Source organism: Acanthaster planci, linkage group LG12, assembly GCF_054643075.1.
Source record: "Acanthaster planci isolate LZ-2023a linkage group LG12, COTS_SCS, whole genome shotgun sequence".
NCBI classification, from domain to species: domain Eukaryota; kingdom Metazoa; phylum Echinodermata; class Asteroidea; order Valvatida; family Acanthasteridae; genus Acanthaster; species Acanthaster planci.
The window spans coordinates 5,890,825-5,912,360 of record NC_141788.1 but is presented as its reverse complement, the minus strand read 5'-3'; the positions used below and the strand labels follow the sequence as shown (position 1 = coordinate 5,912,360).

Sequence of the window (21,536 nt, the reverse complement as noted above, 5' to 3'; positions counted from 1 at the left end):
ATGTGACGTCGACTGTACTAAATGAATGCCGCCCTCCGTCGCTCTCGTGTTGTTATTTGTGGCGCTTCATACATGATAGATTGCGATGCATTGAGGGCGTGCTTCAAGTTGAACGTTCACCGATTATGCCATGTCACTGATTATACACTCACACTATGCATCAACTTTTAGGCGTATCTGTTACCAAATGCAGATTTTCTCCTGGAAACTAAATGGGTTGGTACATGGGCTCTTACTAATCACTGTCATGTCAATACATATTATTTACTAAGTGCACTTAACAGGTCATGATTCGGTCTTGTGTTTCTTGAGACTTGACTTTGTGTGACTAAGACTGGCGACCATGCACTTACTGAGGACCTACATGTACATGTACATCATAGTATTAATACATGCAGGCTTAGGATTAGTAACAGTCCCAAATCCTCCAATTTCAATATGATTTTACATACCCCCTGGGGGTTAGGGTTAATGAAACAGCACTTCAATTTAGCTGTTAGGATAGATAGTCAAACTTGACCACTAGCCTGGATGAAAAACACCGAAATTCACACTTTTGTTTTAAATTTAAAGGCCTAGCGATAGGAAACCGTAGAATTTGTATTTTTTCACAGATTGCTTCGACATAGGCTTGCTGACATGACAGAGCAGCATGCAGCAAGAAAAATGTACAGTTTTACAGATGAAAATAAGTGATTGATAATAAAGTTGGAACTTAATTTGAACTTTGCAGTTAGGCCTAATTTTTTTCACACATTCATAGAGGATAGCAAATGTCATTCAGTTGAAAAAACAGTGCAAATTTTGTTTACCTTCTTACATGTATTGATAACAAGCATGCACGCCTCTCTTTCTTTTAAGGAAAAAAATTAAACATTTGTTTTCTCAAACTTGTTACCTCTTTTCACCTCTTAATAGGATGTACAAGCCCGGAAGCTTTCTTACACAGACTGGCATGTGAAGGTCACTGACCTCTGATTTGGCTCCCGTGAGTGCAGTGTATCACTCCCCACTGCCACGCCCCCACCGCATCGTGTTCCATCCTATCATGGCCGTCTACAGCAAGTGGATCGGCACCATCGTCGACACGCACGGCCTCAAGTACATCTGCTTCAACCACATGGTGACCACCTACATCCTGACCAGCATGGTCATGTTCCTCATGACCCTCGTCAACCTCTCCTCCGCAGCCTCGCCCCGCCTCGCCTCTGTGGCCATGTCGGCACTCATGTCACTCTTCGTGGTCACCCTGTCCATCAAGTTTGCCTACCAGATGGCCCACAGCTTCAAGACGCAGTTTGAGCTCCACTGATGCAGAATTCACTGCTACATGTAGCTCCGTTCTCGACCCTGCATGAGACATTGAACCATTCGTGGAGTTCGAAATTACAACTTTTCTAACCTCTCTTCTCTCTCCAAGATTGTGACTGAAATCGGAGTTCTTCCACTGAAACTGCCTAAAACCTTCACAAAAGGAAGAGTGTGATGTTTGAACGTCCAGCATGTTCAAGCTAAAAACTGTAGTGATACACTTTTCTTTAAGTGAGACCCCAGTACACGGTCTTTTAATTAAATGCTGAAAGAGACAAAAAAGAAGGTTTTTATCAGCCCAACTGTTAGAATTCTAGACTTGTCACAGTCTACTTGCATGACCCTCACAGATGTCCAGTAAGCTACAGATGTGCAACATTTAATCCACGATTGAGGACTGCGCTTTATACTTCCTATGCTGAGCCTAGGCTTCTCGTACTATGCTTCCTGCCTACCTTGAGCTGACGGAGACCACCATCGACCGCGTGGGCATCAAGCACATCTTCTTCAACTTCCTCCTCTCCTCCTGCATCTCCACCAGCCTCATCCTCTTCATGCTCACTATCGTCAACGCTGGCTCGCCGCGCCTCACGGTGGGTGCCATGCTATCGCTCACGACACTCTTGGTGCTGACACTGTCCATTGAATGTGCTCACAACATCATCTTCTGGCTGGTCGTCAGCCACGAGGTGCAGGGGGTTCTGGAGCGCAGGAGTATCTAATCACTCACTCAGAATACTCAAGAGCTCTTTGACACGAGTCAAACTATGAGTAAAACTTACTTGCCTGATATTGGCATTTTGAGTGGATGCCGTGTACTTTTTAGAATCACAGAGTTTCTTTATCTACACTGTATTTTAGACACTCCTTGTTTGAGAAATGTTGACTCAGTTGTTCATCAAATGTATACTTTAGTTACTCATGAGTAACAAGATAAAACATCAGATTAGCACGTACATGAATGGTATCTTTGCACCGATAAGTTGAGAAACTTTTTCAAGACTTGAATGCCTGACTGGAGCTCAGCCTTCAGGCGTATGCAGCATATCTTGCTTGATTGTGAGCCGAAAACATCAGGGGTATTCAAGTGAAGAACCTTGAGTTTTTAAAGTTAGGATTACAATTTCAGACACTCTAGTAGTTATTTGCGTCTGAGATTGTAAGAAAAATAGATGGCGAGTTTTTCCGATGAAGAGGTAGCCACCATCTCCAAGAGGGTGGTTGTCCTCGTGGACTCGGAGATGCACCTGCAGCACCCGCAAGAATGCCGGGTCAACCAGGCCCTGCCGGACACAGCCGACTGCCCGCTCTACGCCCTTGTCCTGTGCTGCTGGAACAACATCCTGGGCCCCCACGCCAAGTGCATCTGGCTGACTGAGGGCAAGGAGCAGCGCTTCACCGCCAACCACATCGCCTACCTGTCCACCCACACCCTGACCTCCTGCGAGCAGCCCCAGTCCACCATCGACACCAAGGTGCTGATCCTGCCCGAGCGCGGCATTGTGGCCACGGTCTTCCTCTTCAGCGGCCACGACTACGACGAGAAGACCATCTTTGCGCTGTCGCTGGTCATCCCGTACGAGGAGTACCGTTGGTATCTGCCGTTGCACGAGCTGTGCGTGGCCAGGCTTACCACCATGATAAGAAGGTTACGGGTTCTCCAGGAGAAAAACAAAGATGAGGTAGGAAAACAGATCTGAACCCAAGTAGTCCATGTGCTCATCAGCCACTCAGAGAGCCAGTGCCCTTGTGACCCACAAAAAGCTAGAGCCGTACTTTTGTTCATTCACAAGTACTAACTTCAAAGAAACCAACTTCATAGCCTTGAAAAAAGTGGGCGTGAATGTCTAGAAGCGTAGAAAATGTCCACATCTAGTTCCAGGACCATTTCCTTGAACTGTAGCGGTTCATTGGTGAGGAGTGTGGAATTGCATTTGAGAGAAACCAGTTGGTCAAAATTTGCATGTGATTTTCATTGGCTGACATTTAACTCGGCCCAAACCTGTAAGATGCTATGCTGTGTAATGTCATGAGGCCTTACTTAAATCATGACGGAGAATTTTCAGGACGGAAAATGAATTCGTTCAGGTGATGTGAATGATATGTGTCGTGACGTTAACATGAATTTAGATTTTGAAATTCTGGATTTCTTTAAAAGAGATGTGTAATCATTGGCTACTTGAAGATTTTAGCAATATGTGACATTTGCATACATGCAAATCTGCTTTGGAGTTATTTTTTCTCTTTTTATCTAGTCAGTAGGCTGAAGACGTGTCATTAAGTTATCGTTAAATTCTAATATTTTGTCATAACTTTTCCCCAAAATGACAGAATAATGACTCCTCTCTAATGGCATTTAGTGATGAGGTTCCTTCCTTTATTCGAGTGGTGACCCTTCTGAAGACCCACGGTCTTCCTTCCAGGGTGGAGGTATTTTTGTCTTTGTTACTTACCTCTTAGTACAGATGGGTTTGATATGACTGTATGGCATTTATTCTTACTTTGGCTTTTGTTAGTTTCTCCCTTTTTGGTTTTTTTTTTTGGTAGGGGGATGTGGGTTATTTTGTTTCATTTTTTCCTTGATTCTTTGAAACTTTAACTAACCTGAATATACATGTATGTTATAACACTCTAAATCTGCAAATTGAGATCAGCATGGAAATCTTAAATTCTTGAATAGTTGGCAAAAGTGTACTGCGTTTTGGAGGACAAAAGGCTTAGTTTGAGAGGTCATTCGGAGGAACAAGCGTTTTTTGTTTACTTTTTTTTGTTTCAGCTTGGCGATACCGTATTTGCCCCGGGCCACGCCAAGCAGTTGGACGACCAGTTCACTAAAATGTAAGTGGAGATGGACTCCCTCAGCCTTGTTGCTCGGGGTGATCTGAGTCAAGTTCTCACACTAGAACCTTATCTCTCTTCAGTCTGACAAGATTTCCATGTAACCAATAATTTGGAATTTTCAAAAGGAATCTGAGCCATTTTGCATCTAAGAATTGTTCTACATGTAGCTGCTATTAAGTTCCCTCATTCAAATACAGCACACTGAAGAATCGCTCTGCTGATTTCTTTTGGGCTCTGGCAAACAAAAGTTTACTGGCTCATCTTTGCCAAATTTTGACAAATTGTCCAACTAATACTAGGTTACAGAGCCATCAAAGGAACCTTTGAGCTACGAAATCATCCAGTGAGGAACTAATTACAGATCATAATATCAGACAATCTAGGAAGACCTCAGGGTGTCCTTAAGAGTTGCCTATTTTAGCGGTAATCAAGTCTTTCATTCGTCCTCCAGAGCCATAGCATCACATCTCCAAACCTGCGGCTGCTCCATCGTCCTTGGCAACACTGCAGCGGATGTCAACATGGTGAGTATCATTTTCTTCAGACGTTGGTTTACAGTTGTGAGCACTACTTTCAACTCAAGATGTAGCCCTAATGTCAACTGATTTGTGCTGACAAGGCCTCGGTCCATTTCAAAGAGACTTCTAAGCAGTTTGTAAACAAATGTATGCTCACTCCTGGTGGAAAATGTTGCTGAAGTCAGTGATGTAACACTAGAAGTCTCCATGTGCATGCTGTCATTAACACTTCCTTGTAATGAAATAGTGCTTCAGCAGCAGCCTGGTCATGCTAACAGTTGAGCAGGGCTGTGATATTGAGCCTTAGGCATAACAGAGGCAGCACAAATTTTCTGAGCAAGTTCTGTGAGCTGCAGATGGGAAGAAAAGCATGGAATCCTTCAGCCAGTGGAGCGTGATGATAGTGGCGTTTAGAGGCTGTCCACATTTCTTCCTTTTGCTCGATTTCACAGATGATCAGCACGCTGGCTTTATTCCTGAGTCCAACAGAGAGGCACTGCTGCCTCTACTTGGACGACGTCCCAAGAGTCTATCAGAAAGATGTCCTGATTCAAGGCTTCCTCAAGGTAGGAGAAGACATCAACTTTGGAACCTTTCAGACTCTTTGTCGTTGAATTTTGAGTGATCCGAGAACGGTTGGGTCGAATTCAAGCCACCCAGCACACTTTATAAAGTACACATCTCCATTGCCTGCGGCTTCAACTTTGGAACCTTTCAGACTCTTTGTCGTTGAATTTTGAGTGATCCGAGAATGGTTGGGTCGAATTCAAGCCACCCAGCACACTTTATAAAGTACACATCTCCATTGCCTGCGGCTTCTGCGGTACAGGGTGCCAAATTGGTACTTCAGTACAGAAAGTTCAACATGTGGAAATGTTGAACACTTCCAGTTTTATGCAGTCTTTTGTGGAGTAATTTTTTGGGAGGGATTTAGTCCAAAAGTTCAATGACCGTACCACTTTTCCAAAGTAGTGCTTTACAAATTGTGCAGTTTTGATTTGGCGTATAATTCAAAGGGAATTTTTTTGGGCCCACCAGAACTCGATCAGCCTGGATGACTACCTGCGGGTCATCATGACCAGTCAGTATCCAACTACCCTGATAGATTTGGTGACGCTTGAAGTGAAACAGACGCTGCACTACAACCAGCACGCATATAGGTAAAGATGCCAAGACACTTGCGTTTAATCACATGCACTTTACCGAATTTCAGTTTTGTCCTATAGAGTACCAAAGTGAATGCGTCACGCGCACAATTAGTGTGTAAAAGGCATTAGCGCGAGAACCAGCCCGTGAACCAACACGCGCGCGTACTCCATTCGTTTGCACTGCACTTTCTGGTTCACAGTGACGTCACACTTTGGTACTCTATTGACTTCGTTAACTGATGTTAAAAGATATAGTTGAACAGTGGAGTCTTTTCTGGATCCGAATTTAGGGGAAAGGGTGCCAGATCCACTCACAGTAGGGTGATCTTTAATAACTTGTTGCTGGTAAACTGTTGAGGAAACTGATCTGTGCTGTGGCATTGCCAGGAGGGGTAATTGCCCTCTTTGGGAACTTATCTTTCCTCCTCCCTCCTCAGGAAGAGCGTGGTTATGCCACTAGATCTATTTTAATATGCTAGGGGTGAGATTAGTCAAGATTTTCCTGATTTCAGGAATTTTCCTCAAGATTTTCTCGATGTAGAATTTTTCAAATAGTCACTTTCCCCACCCTGGAAAGTCCTTGAGTTTACCATTAAGGTGTTTTTACGTAAAAACATTGATACAGAACACCTGAAATGGGTATTTGAAGGGCTGCAGTTTGGGAAACACAAATGTATACCGTAGCCCCTTTGCTACTGTAGGTCACTTCAAACCTCTGGTGCTTATTTCGTGGATATTTTCCAATATTTTCCAATCTCAGCCTGGTATGTTTGGAGTCCTAAAAAATGTGAGTTTCAGTGATACCCCATGGCAATATTGAATCCTATGGCAAGACACACTTCCCCCCCTTGCCTGCTACACCTCATCTTAGAGGAGCATCAGGACTGGGTGAGAGTAGATTGCCTCATTTTTGCTGATTTTGTTGTCGTTGGGGAGTAGAGATGTGGGTTCGAAATCTAACAGCCCTGTTGTCGTTGGCTGTCTGGATTTTTCAGGCGACACGAGGCCACGAGCCAGGAGCTGCAGTGTCTGTGGTTGAACAGTGACGAGCCACTGAGGTACTCGCCCGTGTAAGTGACCTGGGTATTGGGTTAGGGGGCTGGCAACAGAGGCTATACCCTGAAAGAAATTGTTTGGGTTAAATTTTAACCCAAGTGAGGCGTGAAACCTGCAACTGCCCCAAATTTGGGGAGTAAAAGTCAAATTCTGGGTTCATTTTAAGCCACAAAATGCGTCAATATTGACCACTGTTTTGTTGACGATGGAAGTAATTTAAACACAAAAAATGGATCTTAACAACCTAGTTTTTTGGTTGTTGCAGTTGTTATTTTTCAGCAGGTGTTAAGGGGAGCAAGGAAGGGGGAGCCCAGTCCAGAAGGAGTTTTTAAATCAGATGAGTTCAAACTTTTGCGTTGGGATATCCAAGCAAGTTGTCTTTCAGCAGAAATGGTGTGTTTTTCATTTTTCTTTTTTCAAAACAGTGTTCACTTCTCCAACAAGCCCGAAGCAGAAACCATCGTGCAGAAGTTCTGGAAAGAGGTGAGGCAAGTTTACCTTTGGAACTAGTGATTCTTTGGGGGCATACTTTGTCGGCCATTTGGAGGTAAATGAAAGTCAGTGATTGGTGACAATGATAGATGCCTTCTTTTTTTTTCCAATTTTTAGTTCAACTTGCTAAATTCAAAATGTGATTTCCGAGGACAAAATACACTTGCCATCAAGGCAGAGCTTGTGCCAGCTTGGGGTTGGTTGCCGCGTTGCTATTCTCAAATGTTGAAGGCATTCATTGTCTTCATTGTTACTTCCCATGGATGCCGTTACAAATGAGAAACACATTTTGTACATTGTGGTGTAGTAAACCCCTTGACAACGGGAATTTTTTTCCGAAAGCCGACTCCAAGAATCCTGCCTTGCTTGGCCACGAAGGCCACCTGCCAAACCGCAAATTTTTGGTTTGTGACCCTGCATGCTCTGCACGCTTTGCATTACACAGTGAAAAGGCTGATTGTTCGGTGGAATGTGGCTCTACTCACGCTTCCACATTCCCGTTGCCTCTTTTCAAAGTGGGGACTATTGTGAAGCTGGTGATTATGATGCCAATTTGGTCTTTTCATTTCTGGGCTACACATAAAGGCCAATCACTATATATACAAGAGCCAGTGTCTGCCTTCTTTCTTTGCTTGAGCGTGGGCCGAGAATAATAGCTGAAAAGCGGGCTGAGGATCTCAATTTTTATGGCAGCTCTTACCGTCTCCTGGCGCGAAGGGGTTGAGAATTGCCCTAGTCAATTCCCAGCTGCACGCTTGGTGCTGCAAACAGTGCACCGAGGCTGGGCATTTCCCTTCACAACGAGGCCAAAACTTGCCCTCAGTTAAATGTGATAAAGTCTCTGTTTATTTCAAAAATGTGTCTGTATACCAGATGTTATTAATTTGATTTTACTGGCAAAGAGCCAAGGTATATTGATTCTTACATCAAGCTGCAAAGAAAGTTTGGAAACCTCAAGGAATGGCATGACTTTGACCCAGTGAGCTGTGTTTGTTTTAGCCTCAATCAAATTTCTTTTGCTTTTGATTTTAACCAGATCAATCGATTGCAGGACAACTGCCGAATACGAGAGACCTACATTGAAGAATTCCTGCGTCTGCTGGATCGAAAGGCGGTGTCCCTCATCAAGTACGTCGAAGAGGAAACGTAAGTTTCAAAAAGTTTCCTGTCTCAAGACATGTGCAGTTTTACTACTGTGCAGCTTTGACTCCACCTTAGGCTTCCCCTAATTTTTCAACCACCCGACTTGAAAGTTGTGAGCTCACTTCATAACTCAGGTAGTGCTACCGGATCATCGAACGGCACGTCACCAAGCCAAATATTGCAGTGTTTCTAGTTAATTGGTACACCGTAGGCCTACATGTGGGGATTGATTGTTAGAGACGGAGACGGAGACAGTTGATCTACTTTTATGCAATAGTGATTTATGTGTTAAGTAAAAGAGAGCACAGAAATCAACCACAAGGAGCACACAGTGTGTGACTTTTTGGTGGTAACCTGTTTTTGCTAAGCAAATATTTTCTGTGCTTAGGCTATGTCTAAGGTACTTGGCACCAGCTCGACATTACACATAACTTTATTGGAAAAGGCTGCAGCCACAAGCACAGATTTATGCATAGCTTCAAGCCACAGCCAAGTAATTCAGATACAGCCTTAGCAGATTTCTGTGCTCAGCAGCTAACTGAACCAGGCTGCAACTGAACATTATGGCTACAGTGTGGAATAGCCTGTGCACCTGTGCAAGCCACTGGCTTAACGGCTGCAGCCACTGCCCATAGACGTGTGTGTCACTGCCGACCACAGCCAGTTAGTTGGGACACGGCCCTGATGAGGGATACAACGTAGGAGGAGTTCAAGCGACAGCTGTTTGTCGACTACTGGTTAATTTTTTCCTGGTAATCTGTGTACAGGACATATCCTTGGGTACTGGCCAAAGTTGACCAGTGGTTGGCAAATGGTTGCTGCTCCCAACTTTCTGGTAGGCATGTCTTCATGTGAAGTTGGGCACCTATTTCCCTTTCTCTTGAAAGTTTGATAGGGATAAGAAAAGGCAAACTCAACTGATTCCACCCTAAGCACACGCCCTTAGTGGCCCATTGGCCTTGTGTTGGGCGATATCTATCGAAAAGAAATATTGCATAGGGCATTTTGCTTCTGATTGGAAAATAGACATTTTCACCATCCTTGAATTTTAGGAACCGAGGCACTAAGCCGAGCCGCTTGGTGCTGAAGCGACTGAAGAGCGACTTGCACTTGATACCAGAAGGGGATTTCCGCATCGTAATCGCCATGGCCGAGAAGCTTCAACCGGGCGTGTACACGCTGGTGTGTGGCAACCCGGCTCTGCCCAGGGATTCCTACAACGACTTGGTCACACCGAGCTAGAATTGGTTCAGCTACATTGAGGTTTGACCTGGTGGCGTTGTTACCACCTCGGCGAGCGCCGAGAATTGTGGTCTCAACAAAAGGAGAGAACGACTTGGTCTCATGGTTAATGAGACAACAGTGGTCACTGGCAGACATGACCCGGCCAGATGTGACAGAGATATGACATGGCTGTGCAGATGACCTGGTCACTTGGGGTCAAATGACCTGACCAAATTGTGTGATGACTGTTTGGCTCAACTATGACCTCCCTGATTGAGCTTTAGCAATCAGAGTAGTGACCTTGTCACAGGAATATGACCTTGTTTCACAGAGATATGACCCACCGGCAGAGTCATGACCTGATTGCTCAGTTGTGGCCTTGTCAGTATTGGGACTTCCATTACAACGAATAATAACCTAGCAGCAAAGTTTTGACCTACTCACTCACAGTTGTGATGAGGTCACTTAGTTTAATATGACATGAGCATGTAGCATTACACCCCAAGGGTGGATCACAACCCTAATTTTGTTTGAAGCAGTCTAAAATTTGGAATTTTTAATGGAATTTTTAATGCAACTGTGGCCCTTGTGAGGAATGAAACTGCACTTTGGGGCTTTGAACACGCTTCGGAAGAAAGGGATATTAAGTAGACAAAAAAATTGCCTTTCTCTCAAGTTTCTAAAATAAGCTTTTTTTGTCAGGGGGGGGACCATAGCCATCATTGGCTCTCCTGGATCTATCCTTGTTATAAGACCTTGTCATAAACAGTGCTAATCCACTCGTACTGAGTAATGACCTTGTACATGTACATTGTAAGCTCTGTCCTGTTCCTAAATCTGCAATGCCGGCAGTGACCCCCACGCGGAGTGACCCACATTGTTTATGCAAAATTCATTCCCACAAAAAAGAGTAAATGGCCACCGCGGCATTAGCCTTGCAGGTCATGGCTTACGTGTTATGAATGATGCAAGGAAATATAAAGTAACGTAATCATTTGTACAGCCAGACGAAATGATCCGCTGTAATCCACCCGCACTTCTGAATGCTGGGACCTGGAGATTTCAAGTCTGCTTGTGTGTGTATCGACAGTTCACTCCTGTATGCCATTTTGTAAAAGAACCGAGCATTTGGGTACCAAAGAATTTGGTTTGTGCCAGCTTGTACAAAATATAAATTGGCTTATAACCAACAGTACTTGATGTGTTATTCTAAAGTGTTAACCTTGTGCTGTAAATCAAAACGAATGTGTGTAAATTGGAAACTACTGTTACACAAGAGACTAAATTTATCATAATTTAGGCCACTTTTTGCTTAAGGTGATCAACTCTCTTAAACATGTTCTGGAAAGCCTCAATGTCTTCAGAGCCCCCCGCCAGGTAACCAGTAACATGTTTATACTGTAATCCCTGAAAGAAAGTCATCCAATCGTTTGCTGTCTTGTGCACACTAGCTATCCAGGGGACATAGTTTAATGGATTTCTTAGTACCATTTCGGGGGAGGTATTTTTTTAGGCACTGCCATACAGTGTGATATAAGTATATTTCATAATATTGTTTTGGTTTCCAGAACATTTGGACGACTCAACCAACCACTGCCAATCGTATGTATCTGTCTTTAATCAGATTTATCATCAAAAGTCGAATTACTCTTATTTTATGCCCGTAACACGTTTGCCCGCTTTGTGTGATACTTCATGTCATGTATGCAACTTTTCCCAAAGGAGGCGAAGTGCAATACTTGACATTGCATAATTAAATGAGAAGCCAACTGATTGGACAGTGTTTTCATTTGAAACTCAGCATAGTTTCCTTGGGAGTTTTGCTAAATGCTCTTCATTTTATGCGAATGCAGTGCACTTGATGCCCAAATGGAGGCGCAGCGTGTATACATGTATCTCCCTGCAGGTGTACAGACCACAGCCTGATCCAGACTGAAGCCGTCACGGCAGGGCCACCTGTTCGTTCGCAAGTGGTGCCACGCATGACTCCTTCCTCTTTGACCAGTAGGTTGTGGCGACTTGTAAAAGTACGCATGCGCTATAGAATAAGGACTCAAGCGTGAGTATAGTGGCTCCTCTGTAATAGCATCTCGCTCAACCTGGTCTAAAGGGCTACTTCATCAAAGAAGGACATGTTTTCTACACGTCTCAAATTTATAATCCAAATGTCGGCACGAGGACTGGAAGTGGTTGTCCCTGTCTGACACTTTGGGTTTTCTTTAAAGTCCTTATTTCAACACCACTCTGTTTCTTTATTGTTACTACAAATAACAGGTAGGCCCACAAAATGAAATGTAAAGTTAGGCAGTTTGATATTGAGTATGTGTCTAGAGTGTGACACATCCTAGTTCACTTCACTGTGATTCTTAGGCAACTAGAACTGCCTAACCATTATGACGTCAATCTGTCACTAGGGTACAGTAAACGTCAACAAACCACTCTACCGACTTCTCAGCTACAGTGAGTGGTCAGTCACTCTGGTCATGTGGAGTACTGATTCAACCAGCTTAGTTTGACTCATTTGGGAAAGTCCTGGCCAAATTTCTGCGAAAATGATAGTCTCTTAACAGGCGCATATTCAAATTGATGGCATAGTGCCAGTACCGTCGAAAACAACCTGAAACGTCACCAGCTCAGCTATACGTTCAACCAAAGAAAAACATGATTCATTTTGCAACAAAATCTGCAAAAATCAGATAAAGAATCCAGCTGAAAAGTGAAAAATCGATCAGCAATAAGTCAAAAAGAACACGATCGAACTTTACTACAACAGGAAATGAGGTTTTCGCGCAACGTAAATCCCGTCGAAGTTGCTGTAGCGGATGTTATACTGGATCTGGAATCCTATCTCCTGTAGGAAGTTTGGCAGCTGCAAACCGTTCTGGTACTCGTCCATGTAGGGCTCGGGTCCATGCTGTCCAGTGGTGTTCCAGGGCTCGCCCCACGTGCTGCTCTCCACGTTGATCTGGCGCCATTCCGGATTCTGCCAGTAGAGAACTGGGTTTCGAAGACAAAGCGATGTTTGAATTTTTGAATAACTGTTAAAGTTTAAACCATCTATGATTAAAAAGTGCAGCGGAGAAAACGACTGTATTGATCTGAAACCACGAGGTTGTTCCACTGTTATTATAAGCTTTTAGTGAAATCCCTGGGTTTCAACCAAGCCCCCCCGCCAAAAAATCCACCTCTGTGTCGTCCCATAAAGGTTTTGAAGGGTGTGATTGCTCGACCACTTGTTTGGATGACACCCTAGGGTGTTAGCCTTAGCCAAATATTTATGAGACATTGTGAAATTTTGTCTGTTTGTGGTCTGTTCTCATAATGGAGCTTCCGTTTCGTTCTTGTTCGATGTACTCACCGTCAAAGCCACTAACCACACCCTCCGGCTTCAGAAGGCGGTGGATCTCCCGGAGGACTCGCTTGCTGTTCTGCTGCGGCATTTCGTGCAGCACGTACGTGAACTGGACAATGTCGAACGACTCGGACTCGAACGGCGTTGCCTCCCCGTTCGCCTGATAGAAGAACACGTTGGGTGCGCCGCGCTTTTTCTTCCACATGCGGCAAAATCTATGTCATAGACAATTTTGATTGTAAGCTCTTAGTATCACGTGAAAATGGTATTGAAATATTTTGAATAATAACGCTAAACTACCCCAAACTGCCTCTGAAACTTTTTTCAGAGAGGGGAAAACATTGTGTGGACGTGTGCGAGTCCAAACAGCGCCATCATACCCTACATTGTGTGGACTTCTTTTGTGCAGAGGTCCACTCTATGTATGCCACGCCTGCGCACATGTTCTGTGTTGTATTTTTTTGTTTTTATGTAAATACATGTAGTTGTAGTGTATAGGTGGGTGTGTAGACTCAGAGCGCAGAATGTGGAATTCGTACTTTTGTGTTCAGAGCTACAGAAAAGATACCAAACTAGTTTGAGATCACGTGCTTGGGATGAAACAGGAAAATTCCCGTTTCGTACCAACCTTATGTATGCTGGGGCCAAATCAATTGCTATGACTTCAGCGTTAGGGAATATCTCTCCCAAGGCGAAGGCAGAGGCACAGGTACCCGTCCCGATCTCCAAGATTCTCTTGGGCTTCCGTTGACCATGGAGCTGCTCCAACCAAGGCTTTATAATCCCCTCACTCTCGAAATTGAACTTGTTATAGGTGCTGTAGGACATACGAACAGTATGGCCGTTGAGATAACCGCCTGGATTGAAATGGACGTATGTCTTATCATAGTGGTACGGGTATTCGACCGGGGATGTGATTCCCGGTGCCCAGACGTCCGAGTGGTCGGGCTCGCCGGCGAAGACGGGAAGGGTCGCCACGTAGTTCTCGTAGTACTCGTAGAAGGCCTCGAAGCCCATGTCGTCGTGGCGGAAGGAGCGCATGAAGATGTAGTTCTCGAACGGGGTGACGGGCTCTAGCGTGTCGTCCTCGCTGTCAATGACCGGTGGTTCGGGCGCGAAGGTCGGCAGGTGGTCCACGATGAGGAACTTCATGAAGCTGAGGTAGTTCTTCAGGTACTTGGGGTCGTTCCCGTCCCAATTGATCCCGAGGAAGTCGCCGTATAGAACCGTCTGAGCCAGCGAGTTGTACTTCATGAGCGTGTCCTGGATGTAGGCGTCCAGGCTTTCTACGGTCGCCTCGGCCTCGCTAGGAAGCTTGAGGTCCTTGTAGTACCAAGACTTTAGGGCATCAAACAGCTGGAAGTCGGTGTAGCTGCGGTGGATGAAGCTGTCTGCTTCCTCGCCATCTTTGGTGAGGGCGGTGAACTCGATGCGATAGGCCGGTTGACCGCGGAAGTCCGGTCCGTCCAGGGCAACCACTGAGGCTCTTACCGGGGTGCCGAAGATGGCTTTGGGGAAGTAGGAAGCTGCTGCCGGTAGAGGCAGCAGTGCGACTCCCAGCAGAAAAGCAACTTTCGAGAAGAATCTGAGATGTATCATTCTGCTTTCTTACCTGTCCAAATGTTTAGAGGTAAAGCTGTTGAGATAGTGCTTTGCAAAACACAACCGCGACCAGACAGTCCCCGTCTAAATTGCCCACATTCTGTTGATGGTGGCCGCGAAAGGACGAAACTGGTATCCGAGAAGTATAGACACTATTGATTCCGAATGAAATTATATCATCCCGTTTAAATGTACAAGACAAGGCACCCTGAACTAAAATTTCCCTGTACAGCAAAGGGCAGATGCAATCTCGAAATATCCTTTCAGCTTTCAATAGAATGGTCTCTTTGGGCCACCGTATAACCTTGGACTATGGATGATGTGCCAATAGTAATGCCGTTATCTTCCACAAAGTACAAAGTTTGGGATTGTATTATTACGATGACCAAAGGTTACCATCAGTTTATTTCAACATGGTAGTCTTATCGGTTATTCTGTTTTTAAGGACGCCGACGATGCACAAAATGTTACCAAATAATTTAATGAAAAAGATAAAACGTGAATAGAAGCAAGATAGAAATGGAAATATCACGGCTTCCTGATCATGTGACAGTGTCAGAGTTTTGCATAGCATAAAGTTAACTAATTTATGAGGAGATTCGAAATAACCTTGTTACCAAGATTATTTCGACCTTTTTGAGTACAAAACCTTTCAGAGTGTGTGCCTTCGTTCTTCCAGTTCGGGTCTGCAAGAGATGAGTGGATCCATTCAGGACGTGTCACTCCCCGCGCACCTGTGTAAAACCTTGGAGGCAGACACTGAACTGACCAATGAGTGTTGATTTGATTGACGACCTTCACTATGACCCACCGCAAAGGGCAAGTTCGAGCGACGACTATAGTTAACTATAGCTCGACTGACATTGCCCGAACGATGAGTGGCATCTACAGTCGACCATTTGGGACCAGGCCCAGGGGTATGGTCACACCGCTGGTTATCAATAACCGATTTCATTTATCACTATAGAGGGAACCATTCACATGAAAATAATTGTACGAGTTTGTATTGACCCCGTGCACTGTGAGAATCGCAGCCATCAGTGAAATGTGAGTAACAATCAGATTTTTAAAAATTGACCGACTGGGGTCGTTCCAGTGTAACTTAATTGCGCATGCGCATTGTTCGCGCCTAAACGCAGAATGTGCACTGAATGTGCATTACTTACAGCGCCCTCTATCAGCCGTTAACTGCGCGTTATTTATCTCCACCAGCTCAATAAGGTTACAACTTGTACACAGTGCTTATGAACGTTTAACAATTTATTAAACTGTTAGCCATTCGGCATAACATGCTAGAATTTGAATTTTAAAAGATAAAACATGAATAGAAACATGGTAGAAATTGAAATACCAAAGCTTCCTGATCTTGCGACAGTGTTAATGTTTTTCATAGCATAAAGTTAACTAATTTTTGAAAATATTTATCTTCACCAGCTCAAAAAGGTTACAACCTGTACACAGTGCTTAGGAACGCTTAATTATTAAACTGTAGGCTATTTGGAATTTTTTAGGCAGGTATTGAACATCTTAATTGCTTGAAATGTTAGAACTACTACTGCTAGATGATGGATTAGAACAAAAGCAAGACTATTTCAAGGATGGATTTGCGCCGGGGAGATGTAAATTAATTTTGGATTTTTGCCCTACCCGACATGTATTTAACACTGTATACTCAGCGTATGCAAAGACTGTCAAATAAGGGTATTTAATTTGGGCCTTAGTACCTTTGCAGGGGATTCATTTCTTGTCGGGAACTCAATTATTTTCTTCGAAATGGCGCTGTTCCTGATGAAACAATATGAAAATTCCTCCAAGCACCCAATTTTTTTCTGATGGGAAACTGCGAATGTTGTAAATGGGCTTTTTCTGGACATACATGGGTTTTGTGCAACTAAGATCGCAGGGACCGAGGTATATAAAAACGGTTGGTTGGTGACTTTGTGAGCCCTGGGGGAACATCTCACAGCCGGCTCTGGATTCAGTCCAATGGCGACTGAGATGAGGAGATATGTGTTCAGATTGTTTGGTGAGCCTATTGGTGCAGGTCATTAGCTCACTCGCGTACTTACTTCCTTGGGGGTAAAGTGTGAAAGCTAGGCTCGACAGTGTGTCTCGCTCGACTGATAAATGAATATCCGTTTGGTTTATGTCGGCCTGTCGTCAGCGCATGGGTCAGCGCCTGATATCTTGCCTGACTGGTACCAGCTTGTGGACTGTTTGATTTCTAATAATCTCAAAAGTGCTCACCCATAAAAGTGAATTACTACGATACTGAAATTGGAAAACTTGGTCATATTACAATTTGAGGCTGTCGTGTGGAGGGGGAATTTCTGGGTTTTTTATGTATGTTTCATTCTTAATTTAGTTCATACATTTTATTTTCACTTTATTAACCATGCGCAAAATGTATTTTCATCTTTCTCAAGTTACTGCGTGCTTTGAACTCTTGAACAGACCAATTAAAATCTTCAAGCCGATTTCCTGCACAGTGATAGACTTTTCAAGCATATAAATAACATGTCCATAGTTTGTCACTAACTGAATTAATAACAGACTTGTGCATTGCTTTGGTAAGGTTAAGTACTGTACACGTTGTACGTTAGCTTCCCGAGGCATAATATATGTTTTAATTGAATTCAGGAAGACTCAAAGTATCATAGATTCAACATGCCAACACCATCTGGTAGGTAATTAAGACCAGAAGAGTTGTGTGAAAAGCTTAATGGAAACAGATCGCGCCATCGTACTCTGATTCAAATCCTTCCAAAGCACACCGCATAAATTTCTGTGAATGACTGCCAACACATGTCTTTTTAACAGCGCATTCTGCTGACCAGCATCTGCGCCATAAGCTGATATGACGTCATGCTCCTGCGTGACGTCATTAGAAAGGGCGGACAATTTCTCTTCCAACCTCGCATGCAACGGTCTGACGATTCCGACCGCCTGGCTCTTCTGATAAATATGTGGGTATACATGGACGAAATTGACCTCAATATGCCAATTTCAAAACATCGACGGCTGCAGCATACAGGCCAAACCCCATACCAGTAGAAACCGCAGATTGGGAATATTCAATGAATGATCGAATTTCGATCATTTGTTGGTCAGTGGGGAACGGCAGCGGGCCATGTTTTTTGTGCGTGGGCCCCGCACGAGTTGTACGGAGGAATCTGTCAGTGCGCATGACGAATCAAATCAATACACAGTTTGGCAACGGCCCAACTACATTTCAATGGTTTAATAATTAAGCATAAATTGATCATTATCATTCCTTTGTACAAGAATACCCCAGCTGACGCAATGCCGAGTACAGATCGAGCCAACTTTAAATTTAGACCAACTTGCTGAATGACGGTCATAGATGAACTTGAGTGTCCTTTGATTTAGAGATGTTTAACTATTTTAAAGTGACATTATTGATTTGAAGATTTTTACTTTTCATGATTTATTTCCTGACTGAATTGGAACTTGATTCCCACGTGAATTTACTTACTGAGCCAAGTTTGTATGTAATATGATCACAGTATCTTGCCCACGGATCATTCCTCATCAGTAAACAACTTGTGCACAGGACAAACCGAGGCCTTTTAAATGAATTTACTTTAAGGCCACAGTCGATCCATCAATGGACATAACTTTATTTTTAGCCCCTGAGCGCTTCAGGAAGAGTCCGTTTCCCACTCACTGCGTGCCAAACATCCATAGCATCGCCGGGATTCCGACGGGGGCTCGAGGTGGCGTGCTCGCTGCATGACGTCAATCGTGCGCGAATCAACTACGGATTAGAATCCCAGCAGTGCCTCCAGCCACATCGCGGTGTCGAGTCACGACATTAAATTCCTTCTTCCGACCCCCCCCCCCCTGCACAGTGACAGACACTGAGCATCTCAGCACATCATAGATGACTTAAGAGTTCATGCCAAAGAATCGAACCTATGTAATCCAACGCAGATAATTACCCGGAGGATGGAGCGGCACCATACGGAAGCGTTGAGGGGACACGATGAAAATTAACAGAAAATATTAAGTCATAATTACGACTAAGTCTCATAATTATTCCATCTAGTTAAAAAGTCACAGACCTGTTTGTAATCGTTATGGCACCTAGCTGTCATGTGTACATTAAATTTCATTACTATAAGCTCAGTTTTATGTGCTTTAGCTAAGCCATAATTATATGAGATACAAATCTTAAATATGCATGGCTTACATGTTATGAACAGTCGAATAAACCATAATAACAACAATAACAATAATACTTGGTCATAATTATGAGATGCGAGTCAAAATCATGACTTTGCCATTAAGAAAAACACCACGTCCCCTTCACGCTTCCGTAGTATCCAGTGCAAATGAACACTATAACGTGTAGTTAAAGAACAAGTGGGTGTTCTGTGATTGTCGCCTTTTTTTCGAAGTGCCTGCATTACTGAACAACTAACTTGTCATTCACAAAATGTTGCCATTTCAGAAATATTCGGGAATTATTCACTTATTACAGTGTAGTTGGGCTGTACTCAATATTTCAGTTTAATAATGTTTTCCTCCTTTCAGCGATTCCTTTGTATCAACACCGAATACAACAGGCACTATCATCAGAACGAAAGAATAAACTGTCACATCCTGAAGCAAGTGAGCATAAAAACACATGGACTTTAAGGTAGTCAGCTACAATAATTTTACACTTCAGTACTCTACTCTGTACACAAAATTTCATACAAATCGCCATTTTGAAAGCGATTATCCTACTCTTATAGTGTGGCTAAATATTCATTAGGTATGCTGTGACCTATTCATCTGCAGCGTTACTTTTATCACATACCCTCAATTTAAAACGAGAGATTGTGAGACGCGAGTATACTGTTCCCAGAAATCCAGATAATGGTTTCCTGTGAAAAACCACAGCGGATAAGCAATCACTCTGACTATACTGTGGGCGAGCCGGCCGATACGACCAGTGATATCCCTTAAGTTTCATAGGGCTAACCACGTGAAAGGGTCAAAGGACGAGGAATGATATTCGGTGACATTCATACGAATTTTAAAAAAGGACGTGTATTGTGGGAACAAATGGAGTAAATTTCCACCTGGGCCCAGAGGAGTTTTGCAAATTTAAAGTGGCCTTTGAAAAAAATCTCTCTCAAAGGGTGGTATCGGGAATCGTTTTTTTCACCACACCAAAATAAACTCAGAGAAATATAAATAATTGAAGGCGCATAATGTGGGTGTGGGTTGAATTTGAAGTTGATCCCCGAAGCAAGAAGTGCATAGGAATGGAATTTAGTTGGGATGGAACGTAGAATGAAATGGAATACACTGTAGTCATTCTTGTACATGTTCACAGTCGTTATTAATTATTATAAAAGAGGCTCGCCTGCCAGAAAATAAACAGAATTTTTTTAAATAGATCAACTAGGCTAGTTTTGTTAAATTAACATGTACATGTAATTGACTGCATTTCGAAGAAAATGAACATTATCACAAATCAAAATACGAGATCACTGCATAAAAGGTCTGCCCTTTAATCTCAAAATCAACAAAAATCTAATACAGGGCCCCACAGCTAGCCAGACAGTGTTTGACACTGCATTGACGTCACTGCGAATGCTGAATGTTCAATCTACAAGTCATGTACATGTAGGTTCGTGTGGGAGCTATCTAGTAATCCCGCGCGATGACAGGGTAAGACACTGCTGTCACGTGGTCGTTGTCTTCGATCACGACGATCAGCAAAGAGGTAGCCTCAACACCAGCCAATTAATATTCTAAAATTGGCAGATGTTGGTAAGCGGCCTGCCCTGAGCCCATCCAAAATCAGGCAATTGCTGCGTAAATAATGATCATTTATTACCAGGAGCTCCAAACCGCAGCTCGAACTCTGCCATCATGACTTCGGCCAGAGGCGCCACTTCAACGTCTTGAGACCTCAGCCATCATAACGATAAGCTGTTGCTCGTATATAGTCAACCAGCCTGGCAAAAACAAAATCACCGAGATGTGAATAAGTTTAATTTGAAACCTGTTCGCAGTTGGTTGATTGTGTAGTCGTACGCCCCCTCTCCATTTTTTCGCCTTGCCCGCATGTTATTTTGGCATGGAACCTTGTCAAGTTAATGCCAGCTTATTTTGCCAAGGTTACTTTGGCATCCCGCCAGAAGTCGAACAACGAAAAGAACATGATGTTCACCATGCCAAGAGCAACGTTTTACACATCAGCAGTGTCATTGTTTACACACGTTTACTGCCCTGGAAAATGTCCAGTGAAAATGACCGTGACTAAGCCATTCTTGCTTAACACAAATAAATAAAATGATACTGAATCGTACTGTGTTTGTATCGTAAACAAGCTTTATCATGTATACCGGTACTTGCATCGTGTAATTATTTGTACACTCCATGCACTTTCCTTTTCCCCCACAGAAGTCCATTTAGTATATGAAAGCCGAATGCTTGACTACACAAGCGAAGTTACATTTTTACTGTTACACCTAATAGGCTAAGTTACACTAATTTGCAAAAGTTCAGTATTTTCGTCGCTTGTTCCAGAACGTCCCTTGGTTGACAAAGTTAGCACTGGAATTTATTCGACAAAAATCCAAAATGGATTATACCTACAAACATTTTAAATCGTGGTTGTGAGAGTGCAGTGCCGATTCTAGGATGGCCGGGGAAAGATACTTCTTCACGTGACCCCCCCCCCAAAAAGTCCATATTTATTAAAGCCACTTGCACTTTCTCCTGCGTTTTATGCACGACTCCTATTGTAACCAGATCCAAACAGTATGGATAATGCAATTATGCTGATATGCCCTAAGCAGACAAAATGGCGGGAAATTAATTGCTTCA

The 21,536-nt window shown here is 43.5% G+C and overlaps 2 protein-coding genes and 2 long non-coding RNA genes across 4 annotated transcripts in view; 2 read left to right on the top strand and 2 right to left on the bottom strand.

Moving 5' to 3' along the window:
- The first annotated feature begins 88 nt into the window (after positions 1–88).
- On the top strand, positions 89–1,318 carry LOC147797099 (uncharacterized). Its single transcript, XR_015427341.1, has 2 exons — positions 89–216; positions 919–1,318. It is a non-coding gene; the product is annotated as an uncharacterized LOC147797099 (long non-coding RNA).
- A 1,165-nt stretch (positions 1,319–2,483) lies between these two features.
- Positions 2,484–11,506, top strand: c9orf72 (C9orf72-SMCR8 complex subunit). Its single transcript, XM_087144005.1, has 10 exons — positions 2,484–2,993; positions 3,643–3,741; positions 4,088–4,149; positions 4,604–4,676; positions 5,123–5,236; positions 5,709–5,830; positions 6,814–6,888; positions 7,300–7,357; positions 8,403–8,512; positions 9,562–11,506. The coding sequence occupies exons 1-10, from the start codon at positions 2,484–2,486 to the stop codon at positions 9,749–9,751; spliced, it is 1,413 nt and encodes a 470-aa protein (XP_087000131.1). The 3' UTR covers positions 9,752–11,506.
- A 440-nt stretch (positions 11,507–11,946) lies between these two features.
- On the bottom strand, positions 11,947–14,875 carry LOC110984384 (uncharacterized). The gene is made up of 3 exons (XM_022244544.2): positions 13,714–14,875; positions 13,092–13,300; positions 11,947–12,730 (listed from the first exon to the last, which is right to left on the bottom strand). Exons 1-3 carry the CDS (start codon positions 14,682–14,684, stop codon positions 12,498–12,500), a joined length of 1,413 nt encoding a protein of 470 aa, XP_022100236.2. The 5' UTR covers positions 14,685–14,875; the 3' UTR covers positions 11,947–12,497.
- A 3,038-nt stretch (positions 14,876–17,913) lies between these two features.
- LOC110984357 (uncharacterized) overlaps positions 17,914–21,536 on the bottom strand; it is a 19,086-nt gene continuing 15,463 nt past the window's right edge. The window contains exon 3 of the long non-coding RNA XR_002598856.2: positions 17,914–20,662. This is a non-coding gene — a long non-coding RNA (uncharacterized LOC110984357). The remainder of the gene's footprint in view (positions 20,663–21,536) is intronic.

What these genes read in the sequence shown, in the direction of transcription:
- LOC110984384 (XM_022244544.2), bottom strand. Translation starts at nt 14,684, where the DNA reads ATGATACATCTCAGATTCTTCTCGAAAGTTGCTTTTCTGCTGGGAGTC. An exon ending in TTGGCCCCAGCATACATAAG is followed by an intron (nt 13,301 to 13,713) that starts GTTGGTACGAAA and finishes TCTATGACATAG; the next exon opens with ATTTTGCCGCATGTGGAAGA. An exon ending in TGTGGTTAGTGGCTTTGACG is followed by an intron (nt 12,731 to 13,091) that starts GTGAGTACATCG and finishes TTCGAAACCCAG; the next exon opens with TTCTCTACTGGCAGAATCCG.
- c9orf72 (XM_087144005.1), top strand. Translation starts at nt 2,484, where the DNA reads ATGGCGAGTTTTTCCGATGAAGAGGTAGCCACCATCTCCAAGAGGGTG. An exon ending in GTCTTCCTTCCAGGGTGGAG is followed by an intron (nt 3,742 to 4,087) that starts GTATTTTTGTCT and finishes TTTTTGTTTCAG; the next exon opens with CTTGGCGATACCGTATTTGC. An exon ending in TGCAGAAGTTCTGGAAAGAG is followed by an intron (nt 7,358 to 8,402) that starts GTGAGGCAAGTT and finishes GATTTTAACCAG; the next exon opens with ATCAATCGATTGCAGGACAA.